Below are 27,051 nucleotides of genomic sequence, written 5' to 3' on the forward strand. Positions count from 1 at the left end.
TGAGTCCTGCACCCATGCCTGACATAAGACAAAAGGCCTCATTTGCTAGAAGACTTTTTAGGCAACTTGGGTATGGAAATAGCTTGTCACGATAACCTAGAAAACTAGATTTACCCAAATTAGTGTTAAAAAAGAGAGAATCTTCTAGAGAAAAAAAACAGTTCAGTTCTCTGAGAAACGGTTGGTGATAGTCTTCAGGCTGCTCTGTATGCAGCAACAAGCCTTTGCCATCTCTTTATCCACAACGTGATCTTGGTTACAAGCATTCAGTATACGTGAGCCAGAAGATAACAACAAACTACTGAAAGATCCTGTAAAGGATGAGACTTAATACAATGGCTGTTGAGGCACACTTTCAGAGTTTTAGCTAATCTTCCCAAGAAAAACTTCCAGTTTACCTTGCATATGAGAAGCCATCTGAACTACACGTAAACTATCAGATACCAAAAGAAAGCTCTTCATGAGCTTTTTATCTAGCTACATTGAAGGAATCAGACTGGACACCGGCCAGAAAACACAGACACTTCCTGAATGAGTCTCTTCCCCCACACCCTGTGCAGGTATATCTTTTCACTTTGCCTCCTGGGGAGTGTAGGACATATCCCTTCTTTTTCAGAGAATCCTGCAATTTCGGATGAAGTGTTTTTGAACCAGAAAGTAAACCATTTTCATTCTCCTTACTTGTTAATGTCTAAAGAAATATGAAGTTAGTATCGAATTCTGTGCTGGACTCAAATACTTCAATCCATAACACAGAACTGTTACTCTAGCATGTTAAACTCCCTCTGGGGCGTCACAGACCAATTCACGGTACCACTGAGACAGAACCAGGCAGTGCTAGTGCTATGTTGGCACAGGAAAACAAGGGGATCTTATGGGACCAGATAGATTTCATTCGAGTATCAGTTCTGAGAGTTCGTGGAATTTTGGCCAAAACACAAACTCTTTCCCTAAATCTTCCTCATCCAGTAGCCTTGAGTTTTAAAATGCAAGTGTATAGAGAACGTATAGTCATGTTCCATAACGCAGGGACATGAGGGAAGCAGCCACCATCCTGGACTCAAATGATGTATGCAGCCTATATTGATGCAAAGAGGTCTCCCTGACCCAGATGAGGATTCATAAGACACCAGGAAAAGAGTTGAAGAACCAAGATGTAACCAGGCACAGCCAACAGTCTAGCTGAGTAGAGCAGCAGCAGCCAGCAAGTAAAGTAAAGAAAATTAGTATTTGTGTCCTCACTAGTGACTCATCTCAGCTAATGGGGGTGCTAGGATAAACAAAGGAACACAGACCTTCCCACCTCACTGCTTCGTCCATGAAAGGGTCTCTAGCAACAGCATAGTCCTTAGGATACAGAATCTGACTATTGAAAACTGAGTGAGTCATAAGACAGATGTAATTGGACAATAAGAGGCAGCTTATATTCCAGTTCATGCAGCGCCATATCTATCAAAAAAAAAAAAAAAAAAACCACACACACCCAGAAGAGATCACAAGATCACAGTAACAACCAGTGATGCAATATTCAATTATTAACAAAATTTGAAGTAAGTTCAACATTGCCTGTTTAAAGTCTGCACTAAGAGAACTGTTAGTGAAGAAAAATGCGCTGCTGGAGGGAGAAAGAATGACAGCAAAAATTCAATATAAGTACTTGGATTCATCATTCATCTTCCATCTCTTATTCATGTAAAGCACCAAAAGAAAAAAAAAAAGTGAAAAGTGTATAGCAAATATTTAATGAGTTGCACCACTAGTCATCAGTCTGTGTTAGTTTCTTTTATAGCTTGCTCCCATAAAGTGGATGAAAATTATTACAAGATAACAGAATATGTAAATATTGTTTTAAGAGTATCATCAAAAATAAATCTTTAAATCTTAATACAAGTGTACAAGTTACATTTTAGACCTATTACTTGATTTTAATGACTAAAACATGAATTAGCCATTTTCATTTTTGATGAAAAATCTCTGGGCACAGAAAACGTGCTGGTTCTCAAGATCTGAAGTACTTCACACTCAAGCCTAGACTGCTAAACTTCAGGAAATCTATTCTAAACATTACATGTCAAAACTTAGCTGGAAGCCACAGAAAAAAAACATTATGACAGCTTGTAGCATTAACTTTTTAATTTTAGCCCCTCCCAGTGAGACATGTGGAACAGGCAAGAAGGGAAGGGAGAAGCTTATACAAAATATGCTCAACGTTCATGCTAAGTGGGAGAACAGAACAGCCCTATTCCGTTTAGTAGGTGGACAAATCACTGCTTCTGTTCAAGAGACACAAGCTTTGCTTCATCATTTTCAGAGAACAAGTAATACTTTAAAATTCCACAGTTTAGAGACTTGTAAAAACTGTATATGGATATTATTCAATTAATCCTTTGTCCTGACAAAACAATTATGTGTAAAGAGAACGACCACAGCCGCTACAAAAGCGGTAGACTGTGGCTTGCAAGTTTATTTTTACACTAACTTCTGAAAGAGTAGCTCAGATGTCACTAATTCCAGGAAACACTGATTTATCTTAATACTTATGCCATTCACATTTGTTGTCTAGACAATTTACCAAAAACAGTTCCTAAGTTATCGTTCAGTAATACAGCACAGAATAACAGTGAAGAACAGGAGTTAATAATTAGGACAAAGTATAACAAAGTAACATGCTTTGTCATCAATTTAACATACGCCAAATTAGAGTCAACTGATGAAAATTATTGGAATTACTTTATAAATAAATATTCCTTTAAGGAGTAATAAGCGTTGAACCTCATGGAGTTTTTGGCCTATTTATTACAAAGCATTTCTCACAGACAGGATGAAAACTCAGAAGCCACAATATTACTACATTAGACCCTAGCTACTCCATCTAGCAACATTGTAAACAATTCCCTTTTAAGTATTACTTTTAAACCTTCACAGTCTTACTGATGGCAGTCACAAGGATAAGTAAACAATTTTAAAAAAAATCATGTGAATTTATTTTTATTTCATTTTATATGGTTAATTTTGTAGAAATAATAAAATTGGAAATAGTCTTATGTATATTTTTATCATCCTTAAGGCAAGCATTATTTCACCAGTGTTAAGTACACAGAATTAGTTTGAATTCATATAAAAATAGCAAATTCCTGAAAGTATAACACCGTAACAAAAACGCTAAAACAAAGATAACACGCTTAGACAAAATTAGCCCTCTACCAGCATTTACAGTCATGTACTATGGTCTGACATTGATGTTTCTAGCATCATATCACTTTCATTCATTTCAATCTCAAAGGTTTCTTCCAGGGGACGACTAGTGTCTGTACTTTTCCTTTGATGCGATGTTTCCAATGTTACTATGCCACTTTCATCCAGAGTTTGCCTTTCTATATCAAATTCTCTGAAATCCCAGGGAGGTGAAATTATGTTCTTCAATGTCTTCATTGTGTGTACATCAAAATCGTAACACCTTAATTTGTCTTTGATCTCTGTTCCTAAGGAAACAGACAAATCATTATTTTATTGCAAGTGAACATTCCAAAATGTGCATCTCAAAACACTACCATCCAGTAAATTTTACGGTTCTGTGTTTTCAGACCAACATGGAGCTGTCACTGCTTAATGACCTAAGTTTAATAGAGTTGGTCCAGCACAACCCAGCAGCCTATATATACATGTATATATTTCTTAAAAAAAAAAAAAAATTACTAAGTACAATTCAGATTCAAAGTCTGTTACAGGAAGAATTCGGTTAAGAAATTGTAAACGTCAATTACCTTCCCAATTCCTAAACAGGCTTTTTTGTTGTTTTAAGTAATATATACACTATAGTGTGCATCAGTGTGTATCACACAGTTGCATGGTTCTTCCAGATGTATTAACTGACTACATAAGGAGCAAGACAATATTGAGAAGAAACATCTGCTTCAATTGTGCAGAAAAGCCTGCTCGAAAAGCAATAGAGCACATAGATTTAATGCCTCTACTTCATTAACATGCTTGAAAGGACACCAACGGTGTAACAGTTCATTACAGATAAATTAGTAAGTCCAATGAACCAGAAATACATCACAATGAAGTTTTCTGTGAGAAAGCTATTTCATAGAATGTAAATATTTCAAAATGTGGTAACATAATGTACTACAGTAACAAAACACTTATTTTACCATTTGCAAAGCTCTGTTTTTGGAGGCAGAAGGATTTATCCCAACTGTCTCCATAGAGCACAATTTTGCTATCATGAAAGTATCTTACCTATACCTCTTTACAGATACACTAGTCGAAATCAAGTCCTCTGTTCTTTTTTACTTTGTACTTCAGCTTTTCCCCATCCCTTTTATTTTTTTCCTAAGCTGCCACAATCTTTTATATAAAAAAAAAATGATCACCTACTCCCGAAGACAGAACATTTCCTTTCTTTACACTGGTAAATTATTCACTGCCATGATGCTTCCAAAATTAGTCATTTCCGATCATTTTTTTTCCACACTGATCAATTCCAACTCAACTATCTTGCCTCACCTCCCCCTGACCCCAAAAAAACCTCTGCTTTGTAAGGTGACTAGATAATGGTAGACCATTTTTTTTTTCCCGATGCTGGAATAAGACTGCTCTCAAAGGATTTGATGACTAAGAGGCAGCACAAGTGACAGACTTACCAATGTAAGCTTCAGAATCACCAATATACATTTCTATGCAATGTCCAAGCATTGTGACTGAAAACGTGTCATCCCTCCTAAGACCAAGGGCCTATCAAAAAAGCAGTAAAAATATTCAGCAGCAGATAGAACATTTACATATGAATAACTCCAGTATGGTTCTGAGTCTGTGCGTTTTTTTTAACCTTGAAAACACTATCAGAGCATAGCCTTCATTGTAAAATGAATTCTTGTGCAACTAAAATAATACTGTCATTTGAATTGGCCGAAGTAAGAAAAGCAAGCACAAGAACAAAACCAAAAAAGGATATGTAACCAGCCAGAGACTCATTCACAAGTCATGAAATAAAATACGCTCCTAAAATAATGATTATAAAAACTGGAAGGAAGTTAATGTTCTATAGCTAAGCTACAGTTTACAATAAAATAGATTGAAATACACAAACATAGTTACAACTAACTGTATATAACACAAGCTTTGAGGTAAATGGAACTGCAGCTAAAAATCTCAGGTCAATCAACCCAAATGCCAGAAGTTCATCATGCTTCAAAATTCACTGTCACATTATGAAAACGTGAAATCACCAAAGCTGTCCTAAAATTATCATATATCAGTATCACATACTGAAGAGCAATCTGAGACAAGAGAAAGTAACCTATCTCTAAAAGTTATACTTACTGTAGAAATTCTATTTCAAGACATAGATTGGAAGTATTTCAAATCATTTCAGCTCTATGTGAAGTTTATGCACATGAAACTTATGCTGCAATTATGAAATTCAATTAATTTATAACAAAGAACAACCCAACTATTAAGTTTTACAAAGCGGCTATTTTTAACCTAATCAACAGAAAACTTGGAAAACTTTCCCCTAAAATTTTACGATAAAGTAAACATTAATTTAGCCTGCATAAACTGTTGGTTCTTTTTTCTAAAACTAAAACAGCATGCAACAGTAAACACAGGACCTGTGGACAGCACTTTTTAATTTAAGCCAGCTACATACCGTATGAAAATAGTCAATTGCACTTTCAAAATTGCCCATTAGACTATGTATGTAGCCAATGGCAGAATACGTTGAAGCATTCTGAGGAATTAGTACTAGAGCCTGGCGATGGTATTCTAGTGCCTCTTCATATTTCCTGTTAGGATTAAATACAGAATATCTATTAGTAAGTTTTAGGGTGAAAGGTGCTTTTATTGTAATACGTTGATATTTTCCTTAGCATAGTGGCACACAAGCCTGTGAAGAACTTCAAAACTATTGTTTCTTACTTTTGACATAAAAGAATGCACAAGAGAGTCACAGATATTGACAATTTTCCTCCTCAGCATAACTGAGAAATCAGTGTTCGCCTTACGTAGCACAACAGCTGTCTACAGCTAGGCCCCATCTGGAAAGGATTGTAACAATTTGATACGGTAAATTGCTTTAGATGCTTAATGCTCCTCATTGTAACATTAGCTTTCTTTCTGTAGCTTTCATTTTATCTCCTCAGGGGAGGAAAGTGGAGACCTAATAACTAAATCACTCATTGTTTAAAATGAGAAAAGCACTCTGGGCAGAAATTTCACAACCCTCAAGTGCTGTAAGCACTGGTATTTTTGTCACTTACATTTTGGTACTGCCTCTATCAGAAAACTTTAACATATCCGTAATTGCCTCTAATACCAGCTACCCACCTCTTCAACTGAAAATTATTCATTAATTAGACTGTTTATTGCATTTGTTATTTTATAAACCAAGAATGACGGCATTACTGCAAGAAATTAAATTGTCACATTTAACACCATCATACTTTGTTGTTAAAAATGAAGGCAATATTAATTGTGCATTCAGAAGAAATTTTACTGCTAATACCTGTAACAAATTCATGCATCAAAAAACCAAAAAAAATAAAGCTGTTAAAGGGCATGAGGTAACAATTAAGGCAGAAAATTTCTGCAGTAGTTTGCTTACTGCACAGAACTTTCACATGGTTTGACATTTATTTCCAGTCACAGTATTTTCCTGTTGAATTAACTATCATTGTATTTTAACATGCTTCTTTCAAATTTCAACCCATGTAAGGTTAGTGAGTAGACATCTATCCGATAAGTTTTCACAACAGCAAGAATGTATATTACTGTTAGTAAATTCAGCTATTACAGACATTTAAAGTTGTCCAAAACATATGTACAGCTGCTTAAATTCTCAACTTTATTTTCTTTTGCATGAAAGATAGTTTACAATGTTTTTTGGAAAGCCACGCTAATGTATTTCAACTTGAACAAATAACACAGCGCAAGCTGTCCTAAACGTGATGCAAGCGGTTACTAACTTATTTTAAGAAATTAAAACACAAAAGGAATTATAACTGAAAAAAGGATTTGAAAAATAAACCCGGTAATTACACTAATGAATAGATTCCAGAAGCAGTGCCTTTCGTTTGATCTTGGCAGAAGGATTATACATCCTCTTTCCTAACGAAAACGAAGACTAATTGGAAATCTAGCACAAAGCAACTACTCCCAAAGCCAGAGCAGAAGTACATCTACCATAATCACTTTCTCAGTAGCAGCTCTGAAACAGAAATTACAGTATACATCATTTGGCCAATTAAAATCATGCCATTAAAAAAAGATATGGTACTGATTAAACTATACTGGTTAAAAGTAGATTAAAGTAATTAACAACAAAATATTTCTTAATGTTGAAACTTCCATATGTATTTTGCAGTGCATCTTTTTTTTTTCCTAAAATGCAAATGTGGATGTGAAATAACTCTGTCCGCAAAAACAATACAGTAATGTTTTATTGCTGTGTTACGGTCACTGAAAGTGTTACTCAAGTAAAAACAGAAGCATTGATCCGAGCAACTAATCAGCACAAAACCACCTCCATGCTTAAATCATTAGGCATGGACAAGGATGTCAGGCTTTGCACAGTAGCCAGTTAGGAGTCAGATCCTTCTAAGGATCTAAAAGCCTATGACAAAGTTTCTATCAAATAAGCATCAACAGTTAAGAAAAGGCTTCTGCAGCAGGTACTTCAGCACTGCGTGTAGGAAACAGGATATAAAGAGTGATTCATATGTTAATATTCAAAAGCTGATTTAGGGGATTTTGTTCTTATAAGATACTTCTACATTGCTCTCATATGGTACTTAATGCAAATTAGTACCACCTTACTGTAAATAAGTAGGCCTAGAGAAAATACATTTATGTAGTATTCTAGATAAACGTAGCTGTATCACTCTCTGCTTACTTGAGTTTTCTGCAGACGTGCCCCAAGTTGTTCAATAAAGGCTCCCACTTATCCACTGTTACCTGCAAAATAGCACAATTCAAATAACTTCAGCTTCCTAGACTGTAACTAAATTGTGTTTGATTACTTTTAAATAGCCATACAAATGAACAAGACCACTCATTCATGACCAAGAAAAACATCACAAGCATTTTCAATTCCTTTCTAAATACATACTTAAGCTCAAAACATTTCCTTAGTAAAATTCTGCAATAACTAATTAAGTTTTTGAATTCTTCCATTCCCCCAAAAAACAACTAAAGTTTTGTTTGTTTTCTATCCATGTTTTAATATCACTGACCCTTTAAAGAAATTAACTAACTTAACTGTTTTCTACTTAACTAAAAGTCACATTTAAAGCCTCTCAGCTTAGGAGTACTGAAGACCCTCAAAATTAGATCTTTACAGAATAATCACAACTACTCAGGGTCTTTTTACTCTGCATCTCTCCTCCATAGTCGAACCTTATCAGCTCTAAATAAATTAGTTTAGTTACAAGGCACATGTGTAAGCCACCAAAATCCTTAATGCTATCAATTTCAAATGGTTTTCTAATCTCAGCAAAAAGTGTTTAAGGATTTACAATTTGTGTGAAAGCACAAAAAAGTTTGTATGTTCAAGTGTTCGGGTAATCAGGGTCACGAGGGTTGACTTTTGACTCACGGAAGTACTAAAACGACAAGCACATTTGTCGTCAAACTTCTTTTTCCTTTCAGGAAGTTAGTTTTCACTACAGAGCAAACCCAGAAGAGTCACCAAATTGACACCACAGTTCAAAGCCTCTCACATCTAAATCCATTCAAATTCACAGTTAATTACCCCAGTTAACATTCCCACACAGTGGCTCCATCTGGTAGATGGACTACAAATCCACACCTGCAGGATTATGTTCAAAACAAAATGGAAGTCATTCAAGAAAAGGGCTAACACTTAAGGGGGCAGGAACCATCTTCGCATATGCCCAATTCTACCCTTAGGCCAAAACCCATTGGTCTACTAAGACCCAAGACTGAATATAGGACCTGCATTCCACTGCCCACTCAATACTTACGATTATTACGACTTTTAATTTCATATAGAAATGTCTCTTCAGCACTATGGCAAAAATCTAAGATACCAACAAACTTAACTGCAAGTAGATGGGCAAAGATTTTAAGTCAAATTTACACTATACTGCTTGTATCTTAAAATAAATGCAACATATTTTGTCATAGAACACTACAGAATGTACTAGAATTTTACAAATTGATGATCATGCACATTCATAGGAAAAATACCTCATTTCCAATAGCTTTGATTTTTTCCAGTGCATCAAGAAACCATTTTTCTGCAGTTTTCCAGCTAAATATTAGGAAGGGGGAAAAGTAAATTAGCAGTATGAGGAAAAACTATATAACAAGGAACAGTTCTTTGACATTATTCAGTCATAAATGAAGTTATCTGTATAAACAGTAATGCATATTTGTCTATACTTAGGATCACATGGCCAAGCGTGCAAAGACCTGACAAGACAAAGTTCAGAAAACAGAAGCAGCTCAAGAACATTCACTAAAGACTTCTCATATTTACGTTCGTATTCAAGAATAAATTTGGCATTTCCTAACATACTGACAAAATACTTTGCTGTACAAAATTTTATAATGTGTGTGCTGACAGACCCCTTTTCAAGGCACGTAACTACCCAATGATGGGCACAACAAGATAATCTACCTCTGTATGTTCCCCAGGCATTAATTCTTTCATTGTTTAATCTTAAACAGCCAAGAATGATTTAAAAAGCAAAGGTTTAGGGTGAACGCTGTCTAAACTAGAACAAAAAGAAACTTTGTGTTCTACAGCTCAAAATAAGTACTTCAGTAGATATTTCGATATATTGCATTTTGGAAAAAAATCCATGCTAAAAATTTAATTTAATCTCATTTCGCAAGCTTACTCTCCATTTTGAAATGCCACCACTCCAACTTCATGCATGACAAAAGGATCCTCAGGTGCAATGCTTAAAGCTTGGCTGAAAAACCTTTCAGCTAACTTTGAGTTGTTGGTCAAACCATATTCCAGACCAATATAGAGCATCGGCAAATGGCACCTACAAAAAAAGTACATGTACTTATTATTCACATCATGAACAATAAAAAATACCAAGTGTGTTTGCATGCATTTATGTCCATACAAGTAAAAAGCTGACTTTAAATAGAATACTAACCTAAGGATCAATTACAAAGATTTTAGATTTGTTATCGACAAGAATTTGAACTCTGACATGAAATAGTAATTTAATCTGGAATTACATGTATAGGCAGGTATATATTTTCTCAGTGTCTAAGCTAGTTCTGAAGTTCCCCAGTTTCTTTCCTATGAAATGGATGACATAATAGGATTATATGCATCGATTATTACATTCAAATATGATACTGTTGCATGCTACACCACACGATTAGTCCACTACTCATTTTACAGCTCTCTCCACAGTATCAAGCAAGACATTTCCACACAGCAGTTTATGACATGAAGTGACTAACACGATTCACATAAGTTTCAGAGAACTTTCAGACTGAAAATAGATTACCTAAATAAAAACTCGACCAGGAAACAACAAACTGCCCAAGTAGACATAATCCTTTGGTCCCTCCCCCATACACTGATGCTGACTGAAACAAGGAGCCCTCTAAGAAAAGACAGCATCAAAGGCTATATTAAAGCGTGCACAATCAACGTTACGAGAACGCCCATCAATTTATTATAGCCCGATTTTTAAGCAATCACGTATAAGCAACATTCTTCCAGCTCAGTTTTTCCTATAAAATACCTTAACAGTAAAAACATAAAAAAATAAGTTCTTGAATGAACACAGCCTTCAACATTTTTATCAGACCATCTGAAGAACTAGATTATCCATACAAACCAAGCTGCAGTAAGGGGTTTTTAATTTAACCTGAGATGAATGGGAATAAGCTGCTGGTGCCTGGACCAAGGGAGTGTAACATGCTCTCTATCCACCTCAAGACTGAGCAAGCTCCTGATCCATGGGGTAGTCCAAAGGAGGGGATGACGTTCTGAGATCATGTGGTAAATATAAACAATGAGTAAGGATACCTCATCTTGCCCTCTCCTACTTTTGAGGGGGAATGTTGCAACAGAAAAATCCTGCTGTGCTTGAAGTCCTTGCAGAAAAAAACCAAGCTGCTCAATGCAAGTCCAGTTCAGCCTCCGATTCCAGGGCTGCTGCAGCCATGGAGATACCAGGACACTTTAGAATATTCATGTTTAACACAGCATTGTGTCAAATTTTTGAAGAATGCAAGAGAAATAGTACTTTCAGAAGTGCACCATAGCAAAATATGAACATAATTCAAGAGAAAGCTCACTGACATTCTTAAAACAAATTTCAAAGCTTGCCACAAACAGCAGAAACAAGGCTTCTAGAAGGAGTTGCCAAAATGATCTGTAATGACTTTTACATTTCACTAGAAACTACTGCGTAGTCTAAGTGTAGAAAAATATATAAACATTAGTTGTGTTTCTATACACAACTATAACAAACCTACACTAAGGATCAAAGTTACTAAAGGTTGCTGACTAATATCTACCTCCTTCCCCGTCCCAAGTAATCTTCAGGAATGTAGCTTAAGAAAAAGGTAGAGTACACATAGGCCAATCTTGCATCTAATCCTACAAGCAACTAAGATGAGTACCAATGCTTTAAAGAAAATGTGTTTTAAGTCCTGCGTACCACTTAATTGTGTCTTACTCAAATAAGCCAGCAGTGGCGTAACCTGCCTCTTAGCACCGGTTAGCACTTCAAAAATTCTAAAGTTCGAAAATTGTAACAATAATCAAGTATCAAAATAATAAAGTCAACAGATCATGAAGCTATACTTATTTGTTTTCTCCTCTCTTGTCCTCTATCAGATAATTGTTGCAAACGTATTTCTACTCTTTAAAGGGATATATGTCAACATTTTAAACTATTTATGGATTATTTTAACTTTGGAGCTGGAAGTTTTTGACATACCCTTTCATGAGCTGTGCAGCTGTGAAGTATGCAGCCATCGCTTGGTCATGCTCACTCTCAACTGCAAACGAATGTCCGTACGCTATCCATGCAGGTCCATAAGTCCTCTCAAGTGTAGTAGCTTTGCTAGAAGCAAGAGCAGAGCAATACAGTAAATAACTGACATTTTATTTCATATACTGTGCACTTACATAGCAATGCTATGCCATGTAGTTAGGCATCTATTCTGTAATGATCAATGTAAGCCAAGTTCATTTTGAAAGCTCAGCATTAAACTATTTAACACTTAATATTTGACATTTTCAAGAATCTACTGTGTTATTCCCGTTGCTGTTCATGGAGGTCAGAAATTATTTGATATTACTAAATATAAACAATGAAGTTTTAGATAACAACATTTGATATTACTGAATATAAATAAATAATAGGCGAATCAAGTAAGGTATAGAAAAAATAGTAGCGACTTATAATACATTACAAAGTTCTAGTTATACATTTCAAAATAAATATATTCTTAGAAAATGTAAGCATCACAAGTAGAATATGAAAATACCAAATTATGAACTCATGTTGAACCGTTTGTAGAAATCTTGCCCTGTGACTGTACTAGTTTTAGTGAAGGTAAGAGTGTTTATTTGTCCCATTTGAGACATTTGCCTTGCATTACAGAAGCATACAACACTTCCAGTGAAGTCTGAGAAGACATCAAGACTGCAACCCGGAGTTTCCACAGAAAAATGGAGGTGACAGGAACATCATGAAGTTATGTATATTCTTTTCTAAGTCTCAAGATAGAAGCATTCCTAACTAAATGCTTCATGACAGAGATGTGTCCAACCTTTTCTTAAAAGCTTCTTATATGGAGATCCCACATCTTCCATAAGTTATCTATTGCACCGCTTAATTATTACTTCAGTTTTTCCTAACATTTAAACTAAACCTTGTTTGTCACAGTGAAATTCATTGCTTCTTGTCCACAGATCATAGAAAACAGTTTGATCTCTGCCGCCTGGCATAAAACTTTACACATTTGAACACTTCCGTCTTCCCACCCGACATCCGAGACAGCTTCAATTACTTCAAAAACTTTCCTCATAGGCTGAGTTTCCCAGAATGCTTGTTCACTGCTTTCTCTTGAATTCATTTTAAATGTCTCGCATCTTACTTGAGCTCTCAGCTTGCTTTAACTTGTCAATAGTTATACACTACAATAGAACTTTTTTATTTTTTTAAATTTTTATTATTATTATTTTATTTTTATTTTTATTATTATTATTATTTTTTTTCCACACAAGATGGGTGCTATTGGTGTTGAGCTGAGGAAAGCTCTTTTGCAAGATCTGTGGAACGGATCAGCACTTACACACATTCTGAAATAGCCTGTTTCCTTCTGGAGCAACCAGGATGATGCTTTCCTTACACACTCTAATGTCCAGCTGTCCCCTCTAAACTGTTCAGCATGTTAGAGGTTCTGACATCTATACTGTCCAGGTCACATTTCATATATCGTGACGCAAATCCCAGGAAGAGGCTATTTTAGGAAGCATCTGAGACTCTAGTATACAGTCTCGTGAGCCCAGAACACTGATATAGAGGACTTTCATTTTTATCCACAGTATCTCCAGATCCTTCTCTAATAAACTGCTGCTTAACCCACAGCTACCCCTAGCCTTGCAGTGGCATATTTTATTATTCTTCCTCAAGCAATTTAGGCATCTTTTTATTATTCTATTTTTATCAGACCTGTTATTCTTTTTGCCAAGATCAGTCTAAATTCTAGCTGGGTTTTCAAACATGTTTATAGACCCTTCTAGGCAGCTTGCAGATTTATTAAAGATATTTATTTCACCACCCAAACCACCTAGAGTGACCTAAGTCACTCAGGACAACCCCCTGAAGCATTTTACTGCACCAGGAACTTACATAGTCTAAATTACTAATTCATCTTTGCATGTATTGTCAGTCTACCACAGGTTCCAAAGGAAAAAAGGCAAGCCTTATAGGTTGGTTTAAAGCTTCTCAGTACAGCACCAAAACAAACACCCTGCTTCAGAACAAACAGCCTAGAAGTCCAGGGCTGCCAGGGCAAAAAAAGATTTAAGCAGTCAAATGGTAGGATTTTCTATCTAACTCTTCCCTTCAAGATATGAAGCCCAAACCTGTTGGAATACCTATGTGCCCTGAAGCTAAGGACTGAGGCTTCATTTCCTAACTATAGTTAGCTTGGCATCATGAGTGAATGCAGTCACTACACCCACCCATAACAGGAAGGTGACTGCATAAAGAGGTTCCAGATCAAGTTCGTAAATTATTTTTAAAGTATCGACAAGGTTGAGGTCTAACTGCCATACCAAAAGAAAGGTGTAAACTAAAGGAATACTATAGTAGTAACTAGTTTACCTAGGCTTCTGTATACCATATAAGCCTAAGAAAAACCACGAACATCAAATACTTATTTAGCAAGTGCAACAGATTCACTAACTGAAACCGGAAAAATGGTTTTACCTGAGGTATCTTCTGGCATGTTCATTTTTGTGGCCAACCATGAGATAGTAGCATCCTACTGCAAACCATGACACCTACATGTTAAGTTCAAAATAGTATAGTATTAGTCATGTTACACTATTTTTAGTTTAAAAACAAAAAACAAAAAACCCCAAGTGATATGTGACAAAGGAACAGCTGATACAGAAGTTATGAACATTTTCACTGAAATCACTTTCAGCTTTTAAAATCATTTTATTGGCATCTTACCAATAAGCTGGACCTGCTGGCATGCACTGGAAATACCTATGCCACTAACTAGGTTTGTTTGACCTCAGTAACAGAAGGCTAAGAAATCTTATTGTCATCTTCAACTACCCAATGGTAGGGAATAGAGAAGACTCTTCTCAGAGGAGCCCAGTGACAGGAGGAAAGGCAATGGGCAGGAGTTGCAACATGGGAAATTCAGATTGAAGAAAACAACTTTCACCACGCAGCTGATCAAACATTGGGACAGAACGCCCAGAGGGGCATACCCATTTATCACTGGTATCTTTTAAGTTTTTATTGAAAATGAATTCCCTATGTTAAATAAATTTTACAAGTATTTTATTTTAAAAGAACCTTAATATAAGAAAGTTATAATGTAGGGAAAATAAAAGATGTAAGCTATTTTCTTTAGCTCCATCCAGAAACAGATTTTGAATTCTGGTTGCTCAAACTCACTATTACATTACAACTTCTACTTGCCTTCACTTAGGGAAGGCTACCAGCTAACGCAAACTTGGAACAACTTACAGGATTATTTGGGTACAAGTCGACCAGTTTATGAGAAAGATAGAAAAGCTCTGGATATGGGAAGAAATAAAAGAAAATTAAGTCATGCTAACACATTAAGATGCTAAGCTCTAACTTTACAAATGAAATATGCAGAACGTCTAGGGGTACTAATGCACAAACTAACAAAGACGTTTTCTGTTTAGCTATGATGTTTCAGATTGCCTGGAAATATATTCCATTTTCCAGTTAACTAAAAAAGTTAAATCTTAAGAGCACACAAACAAGCAGGTAAACACTCCACTCCCAAACAATCATGCGACAACTTAGGAGGTCATTAACAGCCATTAAAATAAATGTCTACAGTATTACACTTGAATACATCTTGTAAAGGTTTTGAAAAGGCAAAATTTCAGCTTCCTACGTCTAAAAAAATACAACACACTGGCTAGATTAACTTCAAAATAGAAGTCCTGTGCTTCAATATGCTGAAAATAGGACAAAAATAATCGTTCTATTATTTACGATAACTCTAAGTAATTATAATTATTAGATTTTTTAAAGTAAAATTTATACTAGATTCTAATAAGAAATGGAAGTAATCAGATACAGGTTAATAGTTCTAGTGTCTATGCGTTTTCAGAAGAAACACTATTACATTACAAGCCTCCGGTTAAAAGACAGTGGCTCTCATGTTGATAATAAAGATCATTTGTACAATTATTTCTTTTCGCCAGTTCTGAAGCTCCCTTTGAAAGATTTCCTTCTTTCCCACTGCCCTCTTGAAACAGCAAGTAGAGGAAAAATATCTGTATATTTTTGGATCAAGTTTTCAGAGTGATCGTCCGTTTTTAAACTGAAATAAGAATTAAAAACACCGAGCAAACCTCCTACGTACATATAATTAAAAAGAAAAATCTTATGATCCTTATTAAATGTTATGTTTCTTACCATTTGCTTTATTCAGCTCCACAAGTGTCCCTATATGCACAGGTAAACAGTTTGCATGGAAAGGATCTTTTTCCATCACTCTAAAAATAATAAGAAAAATAATCTGTAATACGTACTTCAAAGCCTTCAATACATTAGGAACAAGGTGCTTTTACAGTATTTAATGTTCAGATTAATTATCACTTTAAGACAGCCATTTGCAGCTAAAAGAACTATTCACAGCATAATAAACTCCAATCTTAAAAGTAAAAAAATAAATATGTATTTAGCTTAACAGACAGGGACAACAAAATTCTGGCAGGCTGAATATACAGTTAGAAAAACAGAATACAAACAGGCAGACGGCAAGCAATTTTTGTATTCATCTGACCATAAGCTCCATATGCTTAACGGCAACTTTAAAGCAGTAGTCCTGAACTTTCTGAGCTTAGAGGAACATCTACAACGCTAAGCAGCATGCCACAGGAAACAGGCTTAGCTAGGTTTTAAATTTTTATTTCCTGTGGCTCCTAGAAATGGAAGAAAGTCTCACCGACAACAAGATACATGCAGGACATGGCTTACAGGCAATCAATCATTCCATAAGGATTGGCATTTGACAGACTGAGAAGGAGGGAGGAAAAGGATTTCTTAAGATCTGTTCACAGAAACTCTTAAATCAGAAGTACAATGTTACAACTCCATCCTCTGAGAAGAAATACGCTTTCAGATAGCTAAAGCTTAGTTTAAATTTTCAGATAGTTCAAAGTATTTGAAATGCCAAAAGAAAATAAAGTATGTAAAATGCTCTCTTGAAGGAAGTCTAAACATTTGAAGTTATTTGGACTTCTAAGACTCCCATTTCCAAGCTCTGCGATCTGTGGCATTCTCCTCCTTAGGAGATATAAACAGTTCTGCCACTTTCTGCTACAGAAGCTGTGGCAATTAAGAAACTTCAGATAAAAGATGTGACAGCAGAATTTTATTGACTTCAGTGGAACCATTTACTCCAGTGGGATAAAGATTTTACTCAACGTTTACATTTTCCCCAACAGTGAGTATTTTCTACAGCATCCTCAAAATCTTGCCTGTATTGGGCTCCAAGGAATATTCTGCATGATGACGGTTTTCTCGAGCTACGAAAATGTTGCATTACAAACAACAAAACTGAAATGTTTATTTTACACTATAGTATTTTGAGACTATGCAGTACAAACACGAAAATATAATTTCACTAAAAAAAAAAAAAAAGAGCAGGTATATCAGGCCAGCACAAAACAGCTCCACAGCCATCAAAATCACACTCAGCAAGCCAGGGCAATCATACTTCCCAATCAGCCAGCAGTTCCAAATCTGTTCATTCTGCAGGCCAGATCAGAAGTAGGTAAAGAACATGAGAAACTGAAGGTACCAGAGGAAGGAAAAGGATGGACAAGAAGTGCAGCACAGTGTTGGTTAACCGGAGTTTTGCTTTGGGTACTTGTGCTACACATCATAAAACTACTGTGTCTTATCAGATACAAACTACATGTTTTAACTATCTAAAACCTTTGTATCAAGTTATTATGCATGCCAACGGAGTGAGCAATAAAATTCCTAAGTCCAGGTCTAATTTTTATTCTACACCGTACAAGAATAAAAAAAACCAAACCAACCTCAAAGTTACCGTGCATACTTACACCGAAGTAAGCTTGTAGCACATTTTGAAGTCACAGTTATAATAATGTCTTTCAGCTAAGGATACTACTACATCCAGATTTTCCTGGAGACCATCTACAGATTCAGGAATCACTGTTTCGCTGGGTTTATTATACTGAAAGACAAAAAAAAATAAACGCTTAAAACAAGTGAATCCAACTTAAAATGAGAAGATACAGATATTAGTATTTATTTGCAGTTCTAAGAGACTGTAACTGCATTAAGCTTCTTAAGATTCTCAGTTTTAAACTGGAAGATCATAAACCCCATATTTGGTAAAAAGGTTCTTCATAAAATACTTTAAAAACTCATTTAACAGTGTGAAAAATACTTGACTGCCAATATTTGAAGTGCTAGCTCTAGAAACAAATGCTTGAATGACACAGTTGGCTTTCAGTAAGCTTGGAATAATCTTGTTATAGCCCATTATTGCCAGGTAACTGACATTTTACCTACATCAATAATAATATTCTCCTTTCCCATCTACAGCTTTCCCATGCAATAAAGGTGGAAAAAAAAAAATCAATTTCAAGTTGCCACCAGCCCTATAAAACTACAGAAAATGAATTTACAGGAAGCTACTATTTTACCACCTATGAAGTGACACCTACTACATCATCAATTTTAAAACAAACAAAAGTGTAAGGTCCTTCTGTTTGTTCAGAATAAATGGAATCATAGAAAATTTACATCTAAAGTCAAGACTTCCACGCAGCTCTTTAGATTTTTAGTCACCTTGTTTTTACCTTTTTCAACTTATTCTCAAATAAAAAGTGCAGCAATTCTTGTTCTTCTTCTGTACATTGTTTACTAAGAGGTAGAGATTCAAGAAGTTCTTTTTCTGTGTCAATAAAAAAATAATTTGAAATAGTCATATTAAAGAAGAAACGGCAAGACCAAACATTTAAAGAACTTACATATGCAGAAAATTGTAAAGCTCATCCCAAAACTACAAGGAAGATAACAGTACAAATACACCAAAACAGATAATATTACTAATTACGGAAATAAATGATTGAATTCTTTTAATTCTTAGCATTGAAGCTTTAGATTTTAATCATGCAATGTAGATTTGAGTAGATCATAATTTTCACTCATTTCATAAACTCACTTTTACCATTTTAATACAACCATCATCTAGTACTTCACTGATATCTGAGTGCAACCTAGTCCTTCATAACATTTTGAAGTCTGTTACTTGTGGCATTGCTTTAATTTTTACCCAGGAAAAGGCAGAGTAGGAGAAAACAGCTAAATGTTACTTGTGTTAGAGAAGCAAACATCGTTTGCCAGACCTTCTTGTGCCGTCAGCATATGGTGTGATGTTAAAAGATCAAATGCTTCAAAGCAGTAAACATCAAGCTTCAAGGCCTCTTTGTAGCTGTACGTTGCTAGGGTTCTATTATCCAAAGCATCATAGATCTTCCCCCGCAAAAGGCATATAGAGCTCTTGATCTGGTGGAAAAGCAGGGCTGGAGGTCAAAGACTGAATCAATGTTTGCAATTTGGTTTTGAGCACAAATCAAATGGGCTCCCTGAAAAGTAAAAAGCATTTCATGTATGATGGAACCCGATTTGCTAGTGCTGTCTTGAAATAAGACGTTGCTTCTAATAACTTCAAAATCAAGTGAATACTGTATCAGGTTATCTATTCCCAAATACCCTTGATATAAGCAGAGGGAGGATAGAATTTATCTTTCTTAACTATCAGAAAGTAGGATGCCTAAAGTAAGTTCTAAGCTATTTACACTAGGTTCCCTTCATAGGCAAAGGGAAATAAGCACTTCCAACAGGCAATTCACTTCTCCGCTGACTGTTAAAGGCAGCCCAGCACTGGAATCTAATTTTTAAAAATCTTATGTTAAATCATATGAGATCAATCCTAACAGCATTTCAAACAAGCTGTTAAATAGTAAGGAGACTACTAAAATATAAGTACTGTTTCACAATAAAAATCCATGAATAACAGAATTGTGGTTTCACACTCTGTATTAAAATACATTCCACGTAAGACAAGAAACAACTCAGAGATGAAAAAGGTCAAATCAATGGACTCCACTAATTCAAGCAGAACAACACATTCTAACAAGCTAACTGTCACTCAGGAGCGCATGTACTAGAAATGGCATAGCTGCGTTAACAACTAAAATACCCTACAGGCTGGTAAAGCAGTAATGCTATTACCAGTCACTCTTACTCTGGGAGAAGTATCCACACAAAAATAAATAAATAAATTACTAAGACTGAAAAAGCTACACTTGAAGACGGGATTGTGATTAACAATTTCTTGTAACAGTGCCAACTTTAGTACTTCCCTGCTTTGGCACACAAACCTATCCTTCTTGCGTTAGTGCACTACGTTATGACAAGTGTTTGTGAAGATCAGAACTGATGAAGTTGAATTTTTTGGCTGGGTTATTTTTCAGTCAAAATAGTTTCCCAGTTAGCTCAATAACCAGCCACGCAACACTTGGATCAGCACACCATGGAATAAGGAGAAGACAGTGAAGGAACAAGAACGAACAGACAAAAGCTGAGGACTACTTTCTTTGCTAGCAGTGCTACCTGTTAAGGTGCACTGCAATAACTCAGCCTAATCAACTTCTGCCTTTAGCCCGTTAACACCAGCATTACAAAAATAAGTTCACATTGATTTAGCCCATTTTGCTGTCCCACTTTTAACGGGAAAAATTCTGTTTGTCAATCACCTTCACTGCAATTTCAGCTAGTGAACTTCATTTCACACCCGGACAAGCAAAGACTCTTCAAGGAATCAGTTCATATGGCTCAGCCTAGATACGGCAACAATCACTTATAACCATGTGCCCATACAGAGAATTCTTCCACTGAGTTTCAAAAATTTCATCTTAGTCCCATATAATTTTCAAGTGTGATCAAGCAATGTCTCCCTGAAAACAACATTTGAGCGATTAAAGAAATCTCTCATTAAAAGGTCTGATGGGGAGGAAAGTTTACTTTATGATCTTGGAACCTGCAGCCCAACTGAAAGAAGTGTTAGTTTACATTATTAAGACTGAATATGCAGCAGCGACCTAGCATTCTAAAAAACAATGCTAGACCAAAAACTTCATGCAAAGCATCCATAAGTAATTTATGGAAAGTTGTTGCAAAGCACTCTTCGTATGTGCAAACCAAGTTATTTTTGTTCAGGCAGGCTAACATCTGACCTCTGACTGAAAGGAGAATGATTCAGCATTTTTTAAATTAAGCTTTCTTCTTTGGGTAACATAAAACACAGACAGAGCTTCAAATTCAAATCATTTCAAAAATCGCTTTCTGGCATCACAAATATTTCTTCTCGGTTATAAAAATATCTGTTTAGAAATTGTACTTACAGAGGATTGTGACATCTCCCAGTCTGTGGCAGAGTCTTTCAATCCACTTTCATCCTTCAAGTACTTTTCGAAAAGTCTTTTATTGATTGGTTCTTCCATGTCAAGAATATCCAGGGCCTGTTGATGTTCTTTTGCAGCATACTAGCCACAAACACGTGCATGTAAAAAATAAGGTTGGGGTTTGAAATATCTGTACATAAAGCACCAATAAATACAGTGTCATAAATCAAAGGCAACGACTATAGCAACTAGTGCCTAACAGCAGTATTTCCATTCATGCAAATTCTTATTTGGGCATATATCTATTTACCATCACAATCAGCTTTTCCATTTGTTATCTGTAATACCTAACTACAACTTATTAAATTAACACCAACAGATAAATCTACTATTCAGCATTATGCAAACATGGAAACAGATATGCCTCTAAAATAATTAAAGTTTTATTAAAACTCTTGCAATTATTCCATTTCACACGCTACTTGACCCCGTCTACCAGTTGATTCTATTTGTCTGTGAAAGTATTGCATTTTTTCTACATATCTCATTTTATCCAGAAGGATAAAGCTACTAACTATATTTACACATAAAGCACGTGACCTCTGGACGGACCATAACCAACCAATTAAAAATGTAAATATGCAGATACGAGAGGAAAAAAAATATTCATATTCTTATCCCACAAAATATTACAAAGGAGTATTTTGTTTCCTGGCAAAGGGTCAATTGAACTTCAGAATAGTGCCATGGCTCCAGCGACTTTACTGAAGGTTAAAGGACGAAGTCAACCATCACAAAAACTTAAGCCTGTTACTCCAATGAACAGAGAGCCTCAGATATCTACATTGCCTCTCAGGTACCTAGTCTTCTGAGATGCATATCTTTTACTCAGTTTGGTTTGTTTCCAGTAGAGACTAAAATATGTACTCACATGACACCTAGCTGCAAGGTATCGACATGCTTCATATAACTGAAAGAGAAGTTTAATATATATTGTGTTAGTTACTAAGAGATAGCATGTTCTTCACTCACACTGCTATACTTCTGTATCGTCTTTCCTTTACTGGTTGTAGGTTCTTCTTCACCCTTTCACGTAAGAAAAGCTTTCCTTACCAAAATAACTAAGCATCACACAGTTCAGCCTGTAACACTCTTTACTACTAAACTCTCTATTCAAAGGACACTTTCTTCACTCTTGCCTTCACTTCTCATTAGCAGAGTCGAAGGACAATTAAAACAACTACTACACCTTAAGTGATGCCCCCACCATCCCATATATGTTGGCCTGCTGCAGTTCCATACTTGGACCCCTTCTTTTCTCTGTGACCCCACCTGGGACCAATAGTTTCACTCAGGCTGAGTGAACGGGTAGCTATATGTGATGTAAATAAACTGCATTATGCAGGTTTTACAATCAATCTTCCCTAAGACCTTAGTCTCCGATCTTGAAGAAGTTACTGTGGTTAGCAATAGAATTTAAGAAACGGAATGATAGTAGTACGTCTTTGTCTGACATGACTTACCTTATCCAATTTCCGTGACCGAAGGGCGTGTGCTGCCCTATGATACTGAGCTGTTAGGTAAAGACATTGGGCCAACCAATAGATATCTTGAGGTTCCTCTTAAAAAAAAAAAAATTAAGAGCAAATTATAAACCATTAATTTATACTATACCTTTGAACACTTTCATGCAGAATGTTTACTTTTATTTTGCTAGAAAGTCAGTACTGATCTTCCCTGTTCTAGTCTCCTATTGTTGCAAAGTTAAAAAAAATATTTGTCAGCTATAAAAAGAAAAAAAGTCAGATTTTTAACTACAAATACTTCAGATAACACACTGGACAGTGAACACAAAGAATCTCATGCTAGCAGGTATGTCATGAGAAAGAAGGAGACAAGAACAAAGTAGACGAAAACTGTATATAACAGTTGTACTTATCCTTGGACATACTCAGGGCAGGAGAAAAAAAAACCCAACAACCCATAACTGTCTCTCCAGAAAAAAATCTGTAGAGACCTAACAAGAGTGAAAATGAAAACATTAGACTTTTGCAGCTTGAAGTTATAAGCATTGCAGGAGCAGAGCTTAGTACTGTTTTACATTATTAGTAACCACAGTTTTTGTGGGATCAAGTCATTGAATTCACTTTAAGAGATGGGGATGGACCACGGCTGTAGGCAGAAACAGGTTAACAACATCAAGTCACTTTGCAAACCTGGGTTATATACATCCCCTAGAGCAATAGCAAATCTGGTAGGGAACTGCCCTTGTCTTCTGCAACTCATCTCTTGCCTCTCAAGGTATGCACTTTATGGCCTGGGCCATACAGTAATTTTAATACAAGGTTCAAAGGGGAAGCAAGGTTGGCGCTGCGCTAATTGGACAGGCAGCACTCCAAAGATCACAGAAAATCATTTACATAAAAAGCTTCAACAATAGTCGAGAGTTTAAAAAAAAAAAGAAAGAAAAAAACCAGAAAGGCATTTCAGCTCCATTAACGAAATACAACGCAATTACTTACCATGAGACAGTGAAGCTACTTTATCTGCCCAAAATAGGGCACTTTGATACTGTTGCTGTAAAAGAATGCTATAAAGAATTAGTATTTACTTGGGGTTAGCTTTTCTGGATTATATTGAAATACAATTCACAATATTCTCACTTAGTATTTTATCTCTTCTCTGATAAATGGTGATTCATGTTTGAATTCTTCATAAAAAACCAAAGAGTTTAAAAGGCCCAGTCCTGTAACCTCTGCAAGGCCAACAAGAAGGCAAGTAGTTTGAGGTGCGGTTGTTTGTTTTCCATAAAAAGCAGATATCATTGACCAAAAGGTATGTGCTACATAAGTATGACAGCATGTCACTAGTTGATTTGCTACCACTGCAAAGTAACATAAATCTTCCCCTTCAGTTAATGGAAACATTGCATTTCAGAAGAAAGAGAGTAATACATAAAAAAAAAAAGGATGTAAGCTGCTTCAGGAAACTCTAACAGCACTATCTATGATTAAGAAACTTTCACTCTCCAGTCAAGATGCTTTAATTTCACATAATCCATAGTCCCCATGGGGACCAAGAAGGAATTCCTCCTCACTCTTCGTATACAGTTCTGACTGTGAGGTCTGCTGTTCAGGAGGATGGAGTGAAGCAGGGATGACTGAGGGCAACTAGAGATCAGACAGACACAGGGTTTGCTAGTATGTCCCACTAATTTGGGCAGTTAGGCTTACTCTCAGGTTTGGAAACCAAGGAAAACCTTATAAAGTCCGCTGGGATTATTCTCCGAGATCATCAGCAGGGGCTATGGCTTTTCCTTTTTGTCCCTCTCTAGGGTGTGACACACAGTATGCTTCCCAGGTTCTGCTGATCATTTTATTTAACTGATAGCCTGTTGTTGCAAGGACTTGCAACACTAGAAAAGCCTTGACCACTCTTGCTCTTTTCCACATTGCAATCGGGGAGTTTGTCTGTAATCTTAAAGGAAAACTGTATCATGACTTTGGAGAAGAGGTTTTGCAGACTCTTCTGAAACAGACACTGATGGTATGTTTTCTAGTCATCACAAAGCACCACGCTTCATGACCTAAGCGGTCCCTTTTATCCAGTGGTCCACATTTCCTTCTTGGTGGGGATTATGAATGCTCAGCACACCAGCCAAGACGACAGCTGGGTTTCAAACTGTACTACCAAAAACCCCCACACCAACCAAACAAAAAAACTCCAGATAAATAAACAGCTGTCTAGGTTTAAATAACTCTCGCACCACCACAAAAGAAGGGTGCAGTTCAGGTCTACAGACAATTATACAACTTCTGTGGGCATTTCTACAATGTTATATAAACTGAGCACATTGCTCAAAGAAGCAGCTTGATCCTGCTGCCCCTTCCTCAGAACTGCACAATTGTCCATACAGCTATGAGGTAAAGTAGCTTGGTGAACCAGGTTAACCAAAGTGAGCTCAGTAAAACAGAATAATAAAATCAACCAAGTTATTTTAGCTCCCTAATCAACCTCCTAGGCAGATATGATGGCCATGTGTACAAATATTTGTGCTAACAGAGGAGCCAGGCTTCTTTCAGTGATGAAGCCAGCACAAAGTCTTTAAACTAGAACAGAGCAGTGCTGTCTCATATTATACTTAATATAACTAATTAACATACTTTTTTTTTTTCCTTGCAAGTTTGCCCTGCAGCACCATAATTGCAGGATCCATCAACGAAAGAAAACATGCCTGCCTTTCTTAAAGTGGCCTTATAGCAGCCTGCAGTGTATTAGGCTAATAAGATGGGTACTGACAAGCCTTAGGTAAGCATGGTCCAACTCGCATCGCCCATAAGTGAGAGAGGGATGCTCTAGACAGTGCCCTCCTTCAGTACACAACCTGTGCTCCAAACGAGGAGGAAAACCTGCAGGAACGCCTCGCTCCCCTCGCTAAAAGGCCCCGCCACCCCGCGCACCAGCCCCAAACGCAGACCGCACAGGCAGCATTTCCGGCCCACCCCACTCCTCTCCCCGCCTCCCCCCAAAACGCTCCTTCCTTCTCGAGAGGACACGGGGTATTATTTAAAACTTAAACCCCACAGGAGCTGCTGAACGACAGAGACTGGCACCTGCCCCCCTCCCGCCCCCCGGCAGCAGGGCCGAGAGGGGGAAAAGCAGCGGGATTGCGGCCCCTTTCCCGCAGGGCCCCGGGCGAGCCCTCCCGGTCCCCTGCGGTCGTTTCCCTCCCGAGGCGGCGAGGCAGGCGGCGTCCGGGGGGAGGGGGTGGGGGGCCGGTTGTGAGGGGGGGGAGTGGGCGGCGCGCGCGCCAACGGTCGCCCCGCCGCCCCTCACCTGGTCGATGTACTGCCGCACCCGCTTCCTCAGCCGCTCCAGATTCATCCTCCTGCGCGGGGGAGGGATGGAAGCTAAGGGAAGGCGGAGGGAGAGATGAGCCGCCCGGCCCCGGGTAGCGGCCCAGGCGCCAGGGCCGCCGCGGTGCCGGTACCGCCGCTCGCCTCCCCGCCGCCCTCCCGCTAAACCGCCCGCCCGCCCGGCCGGTGCCACGCTCAAAGGCGCTCCCCTCCTCTCCCCTTCTTCCCTTCCCGCCGCCCGGCTGGAAACAGCGCCCCGCGCGCCTCGTTCCGGGAGCGCCGCGGCCCGCCGCCGCCGCCGCCGCCGCCGCCGCCGCCGCCGCCGGGGGGCGGGGGGGAGCCCCCAGCGCGGCACGCCGCGTGGTTTTATTGCCATGAAATTTACTCTGAGGCTTTTCCTCCCCGGTTACGAGACTGAGGCTTGGCCCCCTGCAGAAGCCTGTCTCCCCACCCCCCCACCCCGCCCCAAGCCTTGGCGCAGGCCTCGCTTCAGGGCGGAGGGAGACCCGCGCTGGCCCAGACCTCCCCCCCCCCCCCCCCCCCCCGCTGTGTATCAGGAGGTTTTCTGGAAGTTTAGTTATTTTGGGGGATCGCATAGATTAGAGAAGCGCTGCCTGCTGGGCTGTTGCTGGAAAAGGTCGGCTTTTAGCGCTGAAGAACAGACAGGCCAACTGTTAAAACGGCTTATTATCCGTCTGAGGGTTTTGAAGCAGCGGGGGCTCCCGACGACGCGTGCGTCTTTGGAAACGGGGCGGGGGGGGGGTGCAGGCCTCGGCGGGCAGGGGTGCACAGGGCGAGCGGCCGGTCGCGCTCCTCTGGCAGACAGAGCTGGTAGACCAGTCGCCGACAAAAAATACTCACCTGAGGAAGACGGGAGCCCTCTGCCCTCTCGTGATCTGTTTGCGCTAGTTCCGCTTTGACATAGAACTGTTTTGACCCCCGTGACTTGCTCTTGTTATAAATTAGGTCAGATTTTCACCTCATAATACATCCCTTTTTTTTGGG

The 27,051-nt window shown here is 37.8% G+C and overlaps 1 protein-coding gene across 4 annotated transcripts; it reads right to left on the reverse strand.

The window, feature by feature from the left end:
* Positions 1-1,723: 1,723 nt before the first annotated feature.
* Positions 1,724-26,984, reverse strand: CDC16 (cell division cycle 16). Of its 4 annotated transcripts, none has more exons than XM_068926055.1 (19): positions 26,908-26,984; positions 26,027-26,100; positions 23,713-23,767; positions 22,714-22,811; positions 22,122-22,160; positions 21,191-21,331; positions 19,130-19,289; positions 18,581-18,675; positions 17,816-17,949; positions 16,158-16,237; positions 15,228-15,277; positions 14,451-14,524; positions 11,946-12,071; positions 9,867-10,019; positions 9,211-9,274; positions 7,895-7,956; positions 5,654-5,789; positions 4,647-4,737; positions 1,724-3,482 (listed from the first exon to the last, which is right to left on the reverse strand). In XM_068926055.1, the coding sequence occupies exons 2-19, from the start codon at positions 26,072-26,074 to the stop codon at positions 3,217-3,219; spliced, it is 1,872 nt and encodes a 623-aa protein (XP_068782156.1). In that variant the 5' UTR covers positions 26,075-26,100; positions 26,908-26,984; the 3' UTR covers positions 1,724-3,216. The 4 variants fall into 4 exon arrangements, with proteins under 4 accessions (XP_068782156.1, XP_068782168.1, XP_068782160.1 ...); XM_068926067.1 differs by having other exon boundaries at positions 23,713-23,780; positions 26,908-26,970; XM_068926059.1 differs by lacking the exon at positions 26,908-26,984 and adding an exon at positions 26,432-26,497.
* Positions 26,985-27,051: the final 67 nt, after the last annotated feature.

This window comes from Struthio camelus, chromosome 1 (assembly GCF_040807025.1).
Source record: "Struthio camelus isolate bStrCam1 chromosome 1, bStrCam1.hap1, whole genome shotgun sequence".
NCBI lineage: Eukaryota > Metazoa > Chordata > Aves > Struthioniformes > Struthionidae > Struthio > Struthio camelus.